This window comes from Ursus maritimus, unplaced genomic scaffold (assembly GCF_017311325.1).
Source record: "Ursus maritimus isolate PB19 unplaced genomic scaffold, ASM1731132v1 scaffold_18, whole genome shotgun sequence".
NCBI lineage: Eukaryota > Metazoa > Chordata > Mammalia > Carnivora > Ursidae > Ursus > Ursus maritimus.
The window spans coordinates 17,462,975-17,474,976 of NW_024424230.1; the positions used below are offsets into that span (position 1 = coordinate 17,462,975).

Here is a 12,002-nt window from a genome sequence, read left to right on the forward strand (position 1 = left end):
TTAAAGTTGGTTCTTACACCAAAACCCTCTTTACCTTTGCTACTTGTATAGCAGACCTGCTTGAGGTTTTGAAGACACATGGGAGGCTGGTACCTAAGCAAACCCAATGACTGCAGTATTAACTTTCCCTCTTCACGGGTGTCCTGCTGCCACTTCTAGCCACCTTGCTTTTCCCGTGTTGCTCAGCCCTCCTCCCCCCTCTGCACCTGCTTGTCTCTAACATTCCCTAATTTCTTTATAGAGCAGTTCAACTCCATCAGAAGCAACCTTCCTACGTACTGGAATCACTTGTGGACCTGAAAAATACTGGTGTCTGGGCCTTACTCCAGACAAATTGATTCCAAATTTCAGGGACGGGCCCATGATATTTTTTAGAGGCTCCCCGGGCGACGCTTTTGCAGAGCTAGGTTGACCATCCTAAGTAGCTCCCTGCTACTTCTAAACTCAGCCTTAAGCCTCTCATTATTACTGTAGGTCCTCATTTAATTATTTCCCATTAGTCCCTGTAGTTGAAATGGGAAACTTGGGGCAAGGCGAAGCCTGTTCAATATTGGCCAATGGCTACAAAAATGCTCTGTGTGTTTCCATTTAGCTTTCAAGGCGTATTGAGAAGTTCTCCAAGTTATGACAGCTGCCACTAATGCAGGAGTGCCTTGTGTCAGGCCATGCCCTGTCCTGTGCTTTAATCCTCACAATAACCTGAGATAATTTCTGTTAGCCCTGAGATAATGGCTGAGAAAGGTTAAAAACTTGCCCAAATGGGGCGCCTGGATGGCTTAGTCGATTAAGCATCTGGCTCTTGATTTTGGCTCAGTTCGTGATCTCAGGGTCATGAGCTGGAGTCCCGCGTTGGGCTTGACTTGGACCCTGCTTAAGATTCTCCCTTAAGGTGGCTCAGCTGTTAAGCATCTGCCTTCAGCTCAGGGTGTGATCCCAGGGTCCTGGGATCGAGCCCTGCATCGGGCTCCCTGTTTGTCAGGAAGTCTGCTTCTCCCTCTCCCACTCCCCTTGCTTGTGTTCCCTCTCTTGCTGTCTCTCTCTGTCAAATAAATAAATAAATAAAATCTTTTAAAAAATAAAATAAAATTGAAGAAGAAAAAAAACATTAAAAAAAAATTCTCCCTTAAGCCCCCCTGCATTCCCCCACCTCAAAAAGTGCCCCAAACTGCACAGGTAGTAAGTGGTAGGATAAAGTTTTAAACTCCACATCTTGAAGTACTTTAAACTTAGAATCAGTATATTTCATTCAGCCCTTCTAGGGAAAAAGATGTCATGATGTCCAAATACTTTAGTAGTAGTTGGTAATTGCTGGTGAATTAAATGATTGGGTTTCTTATGCTGAAAAGTTTCTTTCTACCTCATGGTTCATTACTAATGTGATGATTAGTGAGGAACACCAGGTAGCCATAGTTACATCTTCCCATAGAAGGTTCTGGAGTCTCTGCTTTAGTCTGAATTAACCACTCTGTTCTTGGAAGTTTTCTTGGGGTCATCTTTCACTATCCCCTTTGCCTTTCTGTACTGGACACCCTATTTCTGTATCGGACATCTTATTTCCTATATCCCCTCTTTCCCTCCTTGGTTCACCTCCTCATTTTGGTGGTACATATCCTCTAGCAGTTCACTGAGCAAGGGTGTGGGGAAAGGAGATTCACCGAGAAACTTGCATATCTAAACATGCTATTAATCTATCTTCCTGCTCGAATCATAGTCTCCCTATAAAAATGTGGGCTAGCAAGCATTTTTCCCTCAGGATTTCGAAGTCCTGGCTTCCTGTGCTGGTGCTGAGAATTCCTAGGCATTCTCATACCTGGTCCTTGACATATGACCTGTCTGTTCTGGAAACTTGTCCCCACTCTTCCGAAATTTCATGATGCTATTTCTTGGGACTTTGCATCCATCCCACTGAGTGGTTGACAGGCCCATCACATCCAGGAAATCATGCCCTTGAGTCGTGAGAAAGTTTCTAAAATTGCTTCACTGAAAGTCTCCCTTCTGTTTTGCTTTCTTTCTAAAACTGCTATTCAGGTATTAGGCCTTTTATTTCTTTATGTATTTATTTTTAAAGATTTTATTTATTTGAAAGAGAGTGAGAGAGCATGAGTGGGAGGGCAGAGGCTGAGGGAGAGAAAATCCCAAGCAGACTCCATGCTGAGCCAGAGCCTGACACGGGGCTCGATCTCATGACCCTGAAATCATGACCTGAGTGGAAACCAAGAGTCAGACGCTTAACTGTGCCCGCCAGCCGCCCCTTCAGATCTTAGGCCTTTTAAATGTTCTTTTATCTTTTTCTTTTCTTTTTTTTTTTCTTTTGCTTGCTGTTTTCTGGGATTTACTTTACCCCAGTCTTTCTATTGGGTTTTTCACCTCTTAGCAGAGTAAAGGGGAAAGAAAAAATTTTTTAATTCTAATTCTGGCCTCAGAAACTTACATCTTTATGGTCTCTTACCCAAGTTTTCTTCCTGCGTCTTCCTTGTTTCTTCCATATTGTTTTCTTCTACTTGCCTGGGTCTCTCTTTCTCCTGTTAGTGGCTTTCCTCAGTTGTCAAGTGGTGCTTACTTACTTGCCGAGAATTCCCAGGACAGATGCAAATGCTCGGGTGTGTGGGTAGGAGATGTGCACGTGCTTGGCACTGCACCTGGCATCGTCAGGTCAGAGCCAGGTGTGGCCTCCCGGCAACATGACCTCCAGCCGGCCACTGGGTGCGTGGGGGCAGTCGGCTGCTGCCATGGGGGGACCTGGGCAGTCGGACTTCTTTATCTTTCTTTCAATCCATCTCGCTCTGGCATCTCACGGCCTCCCCACCTCCAGAGGTATCTGCCCGTCCTGAACCACCTCGGGATTGTCATATAAATCTCCGTGGTTCCTGTCTTAGGATGGCCAGCGTAGGATTCGGTTCTCTTGGGCCTGCTAAATCATTAACCACGTATCCATCTGCCTTCCAGCTTCCAAAGTCCTGTTGCCATGATTCCCTTTCCTTTCTTCCCCCATCCTTCTAGATCTGTGCTTGAAAGCAAACAAAACACCGCCAGCACTGTCTCCTGTCTGTTCTCCCTGCCGCGCCCATCTCGCCGTCTGTAGCCTGCACGCACTTGCTCAACTGTTCCCCTCAGCCCCGAACACTGACTGCCATGACTATCACCATCCGTTAGCCTACAGACAAAGGTCCAAGTTCTGAGAACTTTTCAGCTTGCCCCTCAGCTTAACTCTCAACCCTTCCCATCCCCGCGCAGTGGTGAAGAGAATGCCTTGCTCTCGGGCATGCTGTGCTTTGCTGTCTCTGTGGTCTCCCCTCACGTGGAGGACATTCCAGTGCTCCTCTTCTCGTGAGTTCTGAGACCACTGGGGTGACAAATCATTCCTTCCTCCTCTCAGTCTGAAATCATCACAGACTTGTATCACCTTCTGCTCACCTCTTGCTCCCCCACTGTAAACAGATTTATTTATTTATTTATTTATTTAAAGATTTTATTTATTTATTAGAGAGAGAGACAGCCAGCGAGAGAGGGAACACAGGCAGGGGGAGTGGGAGAGGAAGAAGCAGGCTCCCAGTGGAGGAGCCCGATGCGGGGCTCGATCCCAGAACTCCAGGATCACGCCCTGAGCCGAAGGCAGACGCTCAACGACTGAGCCACCCAGGCGCCCCAACAGATTGATTTATTGAATAAATAGAATAATTCCCTCCACCCCCAAATGTTAGCTGAGTGTGAAAGGCACATCTCTAGGCATCAGAATTGGAGGGCAGGGAGGTCCGAGGGTCTCAAAGCCAGGGCTATCAGTCAAGGGTGAGGGTTACAGTGGGAACTGAGCCCCAGATAAAGAGACAGGGAAGGTGCTTTTTAATTTTTTTAAAAAGATTTTACTTATTTATTAGGGAGAGAGCACGAGCTGGGGTGGGGAGGAGGGCAAAGCAGGCTCCCCGCTGAGCAGGAAGCCCAACATGGTGCTCGATCCCAGGATTCTGGGATCATGACCCGAGCTGAAGGCAGATGCTTAACCGACTGAGCCACCCAGACCCTGAGAAGGCACTTTTTAAAAAGCTGTATGGAAATAGAACATTCATACAGAAAAGGGCATACATCATAAGCATGCAATTCCATGAATTTCCGCAAAGTGAATGCATCCTGTACCCAGCTCCTAGAATGCCCACACCTAGACAGGAAGGGCCAGACCCCTGTTTGCATGAAGTGGGGCCTCAACAGGTTGGCTTTTCTGTGATAAGAGACCTAGAAAATTGGCCAAAGAAGGTCAAGGAAGCCTGTCATCTGCCCAGGGCTCTGCATACACAATGAAAGCTTCCTGGAAAGAGTCAACTCCCCCTATTCTTACCCACCTGCAAGGAACAGCAATCCGAACCCGAGAAATGAACACCAACCCCATCTAAGACTGGTGGGATCCCTGGATCCTGGCAGAGGCAAACCAGAAAATCTCTTAGGATCCTTCCACCATGCAGGGAGCAGAGAACTCTTTGGAGAAAGCCACTCTGACCAATGTGAGCTTAAAAAAAAAAAAAAAAAAAAAAAAAAAACAAACCACCCATAGGAGAAAATGAATGAACCTATAGGAGAAAATGAATGCATTTGGTCATGTAGTGTCTTAATACTGGCTCAGGAGCTGCAGTTTCTTTTCCACACTGCAAAGTGAACCTCTGAAACATAAGCATGGATCACTCTGCTAGAGGGACATCACCCAGTAGGACACAGTCTTGCATCACCTACAAAGTCCTGCATCGATTGGCCCAAATCTCTTGCCACTTACCCCACGCATTCTGCTCAAGACGCGTGGGTCTCCTTGCTGTCCCTCAAAGACCTCGTTATGGATTGTGTCCCCTAAAAAGACATGCTGAAATCTTCACCTCTGCAACTTGCAAATGTGACCTTATTTGAAAATAGGGTCTCTGCAGATGCAATTAAGTTAAGATGAGGTCATTAGGGTAGGCCCTTAGTCCAACATGACTGGTATCCTTAGAAGAGGGGAAAGCGGTTACAAAAGGACAGACACACGGACAAAGATGGAGGCAGAGATCCAGGGACGCAGCTGCAAACCAAGGAACATCAAGGATTGCTGGCCACTCCCAGCAGCTAGGAAGAACAGGGAAAGATTCTCCCCTACAGATTTCAGGGGGTGCAGGGTCCTGCTGGCACCTTGATGTGGGACTTCAAGCCTTCCAAGCTATACAGTTCTGTGGCTTTAAGCCACTTTGTGGTATTTTTGTCCCAGCAGCCCTAGGAAACTAACACAAGCCTCGAAGGTGTTCCTGCCTTGCTCATTCCCCTGCTTGCAAAGCCCTTCCACAGAGAGCCTCCCTCACTCCCCACAGGTCTCTGCTCCACGCCACCTTTGCAGAGAGGCCATGGCCAACGTGCACCCCTGAATAGCAGCTCCTGCCCCTCTCCACTCCCTTGCCTCTTCTATTTTTCTTCATGGTCCGAGTCCTACCAACATTATATCGTATATCTTTCATTTATTGTCTTCCTTGCCTTCAAAAATGTAAGCTCCATGAAAGTAGAGACAGTCCAATTCATTGCTGCAAACCCAGTGCCTACCACGTGTCTGATGTGGGCAAGCTCCCCATGTGTATTTGTTTCATAAATGAATGAGCTCCCTGAGAGTACAGCTTACCCTTTATGTTTTTATCCTTCCTGTTGCCTGATGCCATGCTTTGCTCAGGAAATGTGTATAGCTGGACTAATAAACCCATCATCACTCATGGGCTTAAGGCTCTGCGTGGTGAAGAGAGGAAGTCAAGATGCACACCACATTGGTCTGAATTGGGTGGCCTCTTTGCTGTAAAACAATTGTGGGGACCATCGATCCGATGTCTCTGAGTGATCGTTATAGCTCACCATTTGTCTGCCTCGCCCAGCCACTGTTTTTCTTGTACCGCACACCGCCCCTTCTTGCCCTGTTGTTTTTCTGATTAAGGAGACAGAATTGAGTAATCTAAATTTAGTGTGTGTAGCTCAGAGGTGCCAATCATGACAAATAATGAATTAGGTGATCCCCCTGCCCTTCCCTGAAGCATTGAGCTGAAACCAACAAGTTCATTTTATTTAGGACCAAAGGCTGAACTCAGAGTGTTGTCTGTGACAGGAGAGTGCTTTCTTCGCTAATTAAGTCACCCGGGCTCAGACAAACCCTCTCCTGTGTGGTGGGGGTGCGGCTTATCCAGTTGGCCCAGAGACTGTGCCTTTGGCCTTCTGTTTGCTAAGGGAAGTGGTATATTTTTGTTACAAATATGTAAGCCAGAAAAAAAAATGCATTTAGATGTACATATGCACACATACACACAGACACATATATAAATCTCATATATTTTTATAAATTTCTTTAGCCTTTTAAGGGCTTTTCTGGTTTTCTTAGTAAACCCATATTTAGAATTCATAGTTTCTGGGGCACCTGGGTGGCACAGTCATTTAAGCGTCCACCTCTTGGTTTTGGCTCAGGTCATGATCTCAGGGTCATGACATCAGGGACGCGAGATCGAGCCCTGCATCAGGCTCCATACTCAGCTTGGAGTCTGCTCGAGATTATCTCTCCCTCTCCCTTTTCTCCTTCTTCTTGTGCTCTCTCTCTCTCTCTCAAATAAATAAACAAATCTTCAGAATTCATAATTTCTGGGTTAAGGGCTGTGTTTTCTGATCCCTTTTGAAAAGGACCTGTATAAAACACATTTTATTTGCTTTCATTTCTTAAAACATAAAAATTTACTTGTTGGAAAGCTATTATATTTGATGTCTGTAAGAAATAAGCCATAGATTAGAAATAACAATTTTTATGATACTCTCTGTTCTGGAAAAATAACAAAGCTCTGTTTCCATCTATTCCATGTATGTATGTATGTATGTATGTATTTATTTTTATTTTTTGACCTATGATTCTTAATATGTGTATCAGGGAGATTTTATACATTAGGGATTTTGAATGAGTCTTTTTCAAGTTAGGAAAAATGAAAATAAAAGGTGTAAGTAAAATGTATGAAATGGTGCAAATTCATTTTTTAAATGTTATTATGTTGATATATTTAATAAAGCATGTGTTGGTAGTTCCTTTCTCCTCTCTGGTCAGATACTTATCCCAGCTGTTGCTTATGTGAGATTTTGGCACCTTTGTGCATTGTCACTAATCATCGACATTTCCCTAGGAGGGGCCAGAAGATCCCTGTTATCTTCACCTAGCAGAAGAGGCACAGCCCTGGGGATGCAAGGCTGACTTATCCAGAGCCTTCCAGAGTAGCTGAGAAGAGCCCACGCATATCAGACATCTAACCCCCTCAATCCTTCCTTGTTCTTTGGACCGGTCTACACTTTGTCCAGCACAGCAGTTCAAAATGTAGAGCTTTTTTGGGCAGCTTGTTTAAATGGGTTTAAGCTTTAGGCAGAGAAGTACATTATAAAGATCACCTCTAAAGGACAAAATAAATGAATATAATTTTCATTACGAGAGTAGAGAGCCAGCAAAACATATAGGAAAGCAGTTTGGTACTTGGAGCAAGTTTTACCGTCCATTTCTCGGGGAACAACTCCCACTTGGATCTGAAGATCATGTAGGTAATATGAAAGACAATCCATGTAATATGATATTTTACATTTGGCTTATAACCATAAGGAGGACCAACTCTAATAATAAACTAACTCAATCAGGAACATAAATTTTATGCTACAGATAGGTGATTTTCAACTCAATCTAGACTCCATCTTCCAGAATATTCCATGAAGCTTGCCCCCTTACCTCCTTCAGGCCTTTGGATGTCAGTGAGAACTTCTCTGACCCATCTATTTCAAATTGCATTAGTCTCCCTTTCCCCTATCTTCCTCATGTTGCTTCCTTCTTCTTTCTAACGCTTATCATCGCTCCAAATAATACATATTCTGATTATTTTGTCTCTCCTTTAACCCCCATGTAAGCCACTTGTCTGTTGTTTTTCCAGTGCACACAGTACGTGGTCAATGCTTGTTCAACGAGTGAATAATGTTTGAGACCCTTCTGTTTCAAGGTTGGTCTTGTACTTCAGGACGCACAGAACAATGGGCAGGTGGATGTGTGGGAATGCAGGAATGGCTAGAAATGAGGGAGGTGCCTGTCGCGTGTGCGGGATTGGGGCCCGATGGCTACCTTGCAAGGGTGTGCAGATATACCCACAAACTTCACCATGCCATCCCTCCCAAAAACGCATTTGCTAGACTGGCCTTCACTTTTTCCTATGTTCTTTTTTTCTCATGTTAGCTGTATAATGTTTGCTTGTTGGTCCCACCTGTCAAACTCTGCTACATAGAGATGCTACAGAGAAATTGAATAATATGTCATTCATGAGTGTCTCATATAAAACAATTCCTTTTCCTATTCTCAAAACCAAGCATAACAAAACTGGGTCGGCACAGTTGTGAGGCAACGAGCAAACTGGAGAATTGTGGCAAAAGCGTCCTCGAATCTCAGTAAAAGTACTAGAAATGTCTGTAAAGTCCTTTGCTGAGTTGTGGCTGCGGTTCCTGCCTTGACCAGGTTGGCTGATGCAACCAGGGCATTTGTTCAGGGTGATCAGGGGCCGAGCGGGGCTCCAGTGCCAGGAACTGCCGAGTGGTGGGCGCGGCCATTAGCGCAGCACCGGGCCCCTTTCACCCCCGGGACTGCAGGACGGGCTCCCGTGAGGGGCGTGTCTTCCTTGGCCCCGCCCCCGAGGCCCAGGCCCTGCCCGGCGGGCAGCGAATGAGCAGGCGCACCGCGAGGGCTCAGGGGGCAGTAACGCAAGATAAGGCCTGGGGTGGTAGTGCCAGCAGCCCGGCGCCTTGGGGGCCGACACCCGATCGCGCCACCGCGGGAGGAACCCGGGTCCCGGGCCGAGGCTGCCCCGGGAATGCTTTCGGGCGGCACAAACATGGCTGCGGCCGTGAGAGCTGCGGCCGCCCTGCTCCGCGATCGGAGTAAGTGAGGCTGTCGCGGCCGCCACCGCCGCCGGGGTCCCTGCGACGGCGGGGGCAGCGGGCAGCTGGCTCCGGGGTCCCGCGACTTGGGGGCTTCCGGGAGCGGCGCAGGAAGCTCCGCGCGACGGGGCGAGGGGCGCCGTGGAGAAGGGACCGGAAAGGGGTCGTCCCCTGGGAGGGCGAGAGGGGGTACGTGGGTCATCTGGGGGCCCTGGGGCGCTGCCGGGAGGGGTCCTGGAGCAGCACGGGTCAGCTGGGTGGCCAGGAGCAGTGCCCAAATTTGTCACCTCCCTAGTTCTTATCTGTAAAAATCAATAATAAGCGTCAGGGGGTTGTTGTGAGCATTACGGGAGGGAGGGGGGGGGGTGTATTAGGGACTTGACACTGAGGATGGTAACTAAGGCATCATCGTCGTCATCACCACGGACATCTGTCCTGGGATTCCCTCCCTGGTGACGGAGGTCGCAGTGTGCCCACTGCTGCTGAATGGTGACTGGACACAGACCTGACTTATTTTTTCTAAGCAGTTCCCCAACCCCTCAGTCTGGTGCCTACTGAGAAGGAATGGAGAGAATCCACTTTGAATTTCCATATCTTATCACAGGCGCTTTGGGAGGAAAATAATAAGGACCCAGTTTATACTGAGGGTCAGGTCACTAAGGGAACTGGGAGCAAAAGGCATTATCTTTTAAGAAGAGGAAGCGCAGTGTCAGTAACGGGGCTGAAAGGTGTATTGAATTAGTGTTTTCTTTCTTAGGCCTTTTCTGTGGCAAAATCTGACAGGTTCTACGTTTGAGGTCACAGAACAGTATGAGAAACTTTAAATGATTTGTTGTCCAGATTAGGGATTCAGAAACCATAGCAACGTGAAGATTTGGGGTCAGTTGAATTATGGACTCTGATTTTAAGATGTAGTTATAATACTTTAATCATCTTGTTGAAATGAAGGAATTAACATTATCTGGGTTAGAAAAAATTGAGTAGCATTTCTGAAAACAAATTCTGAAAGTATAAGTGTAAAAGTGAAGTTTTATACTATGTTTTTAGCATATGAAAGAATCAATAAGAAGCTCCTGGGGTGGGCCATGTGCTGCATATACTATATATATTTTTAAATTAGAAAGTTGGTAGATTAATGAATTAGTGTTTTTTCTTTTTGGCTTTTCTTTCCAACTTTTCTACACTAAGCATCTGTGTCTTTCATAATTAGAAAAAAAATTCTGGAATAATAAAAAAAGAGTATTAGTGTTTAAATTAAGGACACTAGAACATTTTGGTGCTGTACCAGAAAATAATTCTTTTTTGAAAGCCTCCCCTCTCCAAGTGTTTATTAATAATCACCATATAGTACATTATTTCTGTTAAGTTTTAAAATGGTACCTATTTTTATAAGTACCTTTTGAAATAAGCCTCATCTCCTTTGTGATAGAAAAGGGGTCCATTATATATTTAAGTACTTGTGTGCTTTTATACCCTCCCCTGCCTCACCCCTAAGCATCCAAAATATTAAATAATTTGTTTTTAGAGAACCAGTTGATACCCATGAACTTAAGTCACAGGTAAACTTTTGAATGATTCACCTTTTGGGTTTGTCCAGGAGTTGGGAAGTTTTGCTTTCTTTATATTCTCCTGCATTTTCTTAGATTTATAGCCTTCATGATTTGTAGGCCTTCCACAGCTAGTAGACTAGCAGTTCATGTCATACGTAGGGTTAGTATACCTGGTCTTAGCTCATAAATGGGCAAGGCCCTGCTGTTGAGTATTCTTCTTGTTTAACCACATGCTGTGTGCCTGGTACTGTTCTTGGGGCTGGACATAGATTTCAGAAATTTTTCCTAATCTTCACAGCAGTCCTGCAGGGTTGGCCTTATCACTGTTTTACAGATGAGAAAAGTGAGGCTTGGAGTAGTTCTTTGAGTTGTCCAAGTACTGCCACACAGCCTGTTTGGTGCTACCTGGGATTTCCACTAGATCTCTGTGGCTCCGGAACACATACGCTCTATGCCACACAATGCTGTCTGTGCCTTTAGATTTCTCTTAAGCTGTGAACCGAGTATATTCCGGAGTCTCAGTTGGTCCTTTGTTTGAATAGTTACTTTAAACAACTTTAGCTACATGTATACTAATCCTTTGGTTGAAAACTACTCTTTGTTTCTCTGGAACCTTCAGATCATTAGGGGAGGGGAGTGTCATGGAGACGTTCTTGAGAGGTGGGTGTATTAGCCCTAAGTCCTGAGCACAGAGGATCCGTTATTAGCAGCATTGCCCTGAGAAATTGTTCAACCACAGAGGATTGTGTAAGTATAGGGCATGGTGATAGATCAGCAGCTTCAAAAGCTCCCAGCTCCCGAACTGTCCTAGGAAATACTAATGTACTAGTTGAGGACTCTAGTCTCACCCTGATTCCCTTCTGCCACTCCCTTTTTAAGATTCACAGGGGGAAATCCTACTACCAGCAGTCAAATCATGTAATGCCCAAATTCTATTCTGATACCCCATGGAATACAGTATAATCTCATTCATATAAGGAATTGCAGACATTGTGGCATGATTGAGAACCTGGTTAAATCTCATGCAGTTCAGAATTGAACTCGTCTAAAATAAGGAGATGTGAGTTGGTTTGAGACTTCATTTGAGCAGCATTGAACTTCTTTATGTCAATCTTTTGCACTTCCACTTTGAGTTAATAAGGCCTATTCAGCACAAGCTCACGTAATTGGCTCTGTTGGGAATGTGCACAATATGGATAGCTGGAAATCTAAGGGGCCTGGAGATACCATTCTCCTATGTCTTATAGACAGGGTAGGTGAAAAAAATCAGAGCAGGTGTAGTTCCTATGCCCTAGACGCTTACAAATGAAACTAATGCCAGCACTAATCATATATGGCTGGTGCTGTGCCGAGCACGTCACTGGTCTCATCTGCCGTAAGGATCCTCGTAGCAAGGTATTGTCATTTTACTGGGGAAACTAAGGCTCAGAAAGAGTATGGCCTGTCCCCAGTACATTACTCGTAAGTGGCAGAGCTGGATGCAGTCAGATCTGCTGGTCCATAGCCTGAGTTCCTTACCAGGATGCCTCT

At 45.6% G+C, this 12,002-nt stretch overlaps 1 protein-coding gene across 2 annotated transcripts in view; it reads left to right on the forward strand.

The window, feature by feature from the left end:
• Nucleotides 1–8,699: 8,699 nt before the first annotated feature.
• The window catches only part of FECH (ferrochelatase), a 33,850-nt gene continuing 30,547 nt past the window's right edge, over nucleotides 8,700–12,002 (forward strand). Inside the window, exon 1 of one of the 2 annotated variants that reach the window (XM_040632479.1) lies at nucleotides 8,700–8,922. In XM_040632479.1, the coding sequence (XP_040488413.1) occupies nucleotides 8,856–8,922 (67 nt within the window). In that variant the 5' untranslated portion in view covers nucleotides 8,700–8,855. The remainder of the gene's footprint in view (nucleotides 8,923–12,002) is intronic. The other variant, XM_008705278.2, reaches the window with a different exon arrangement.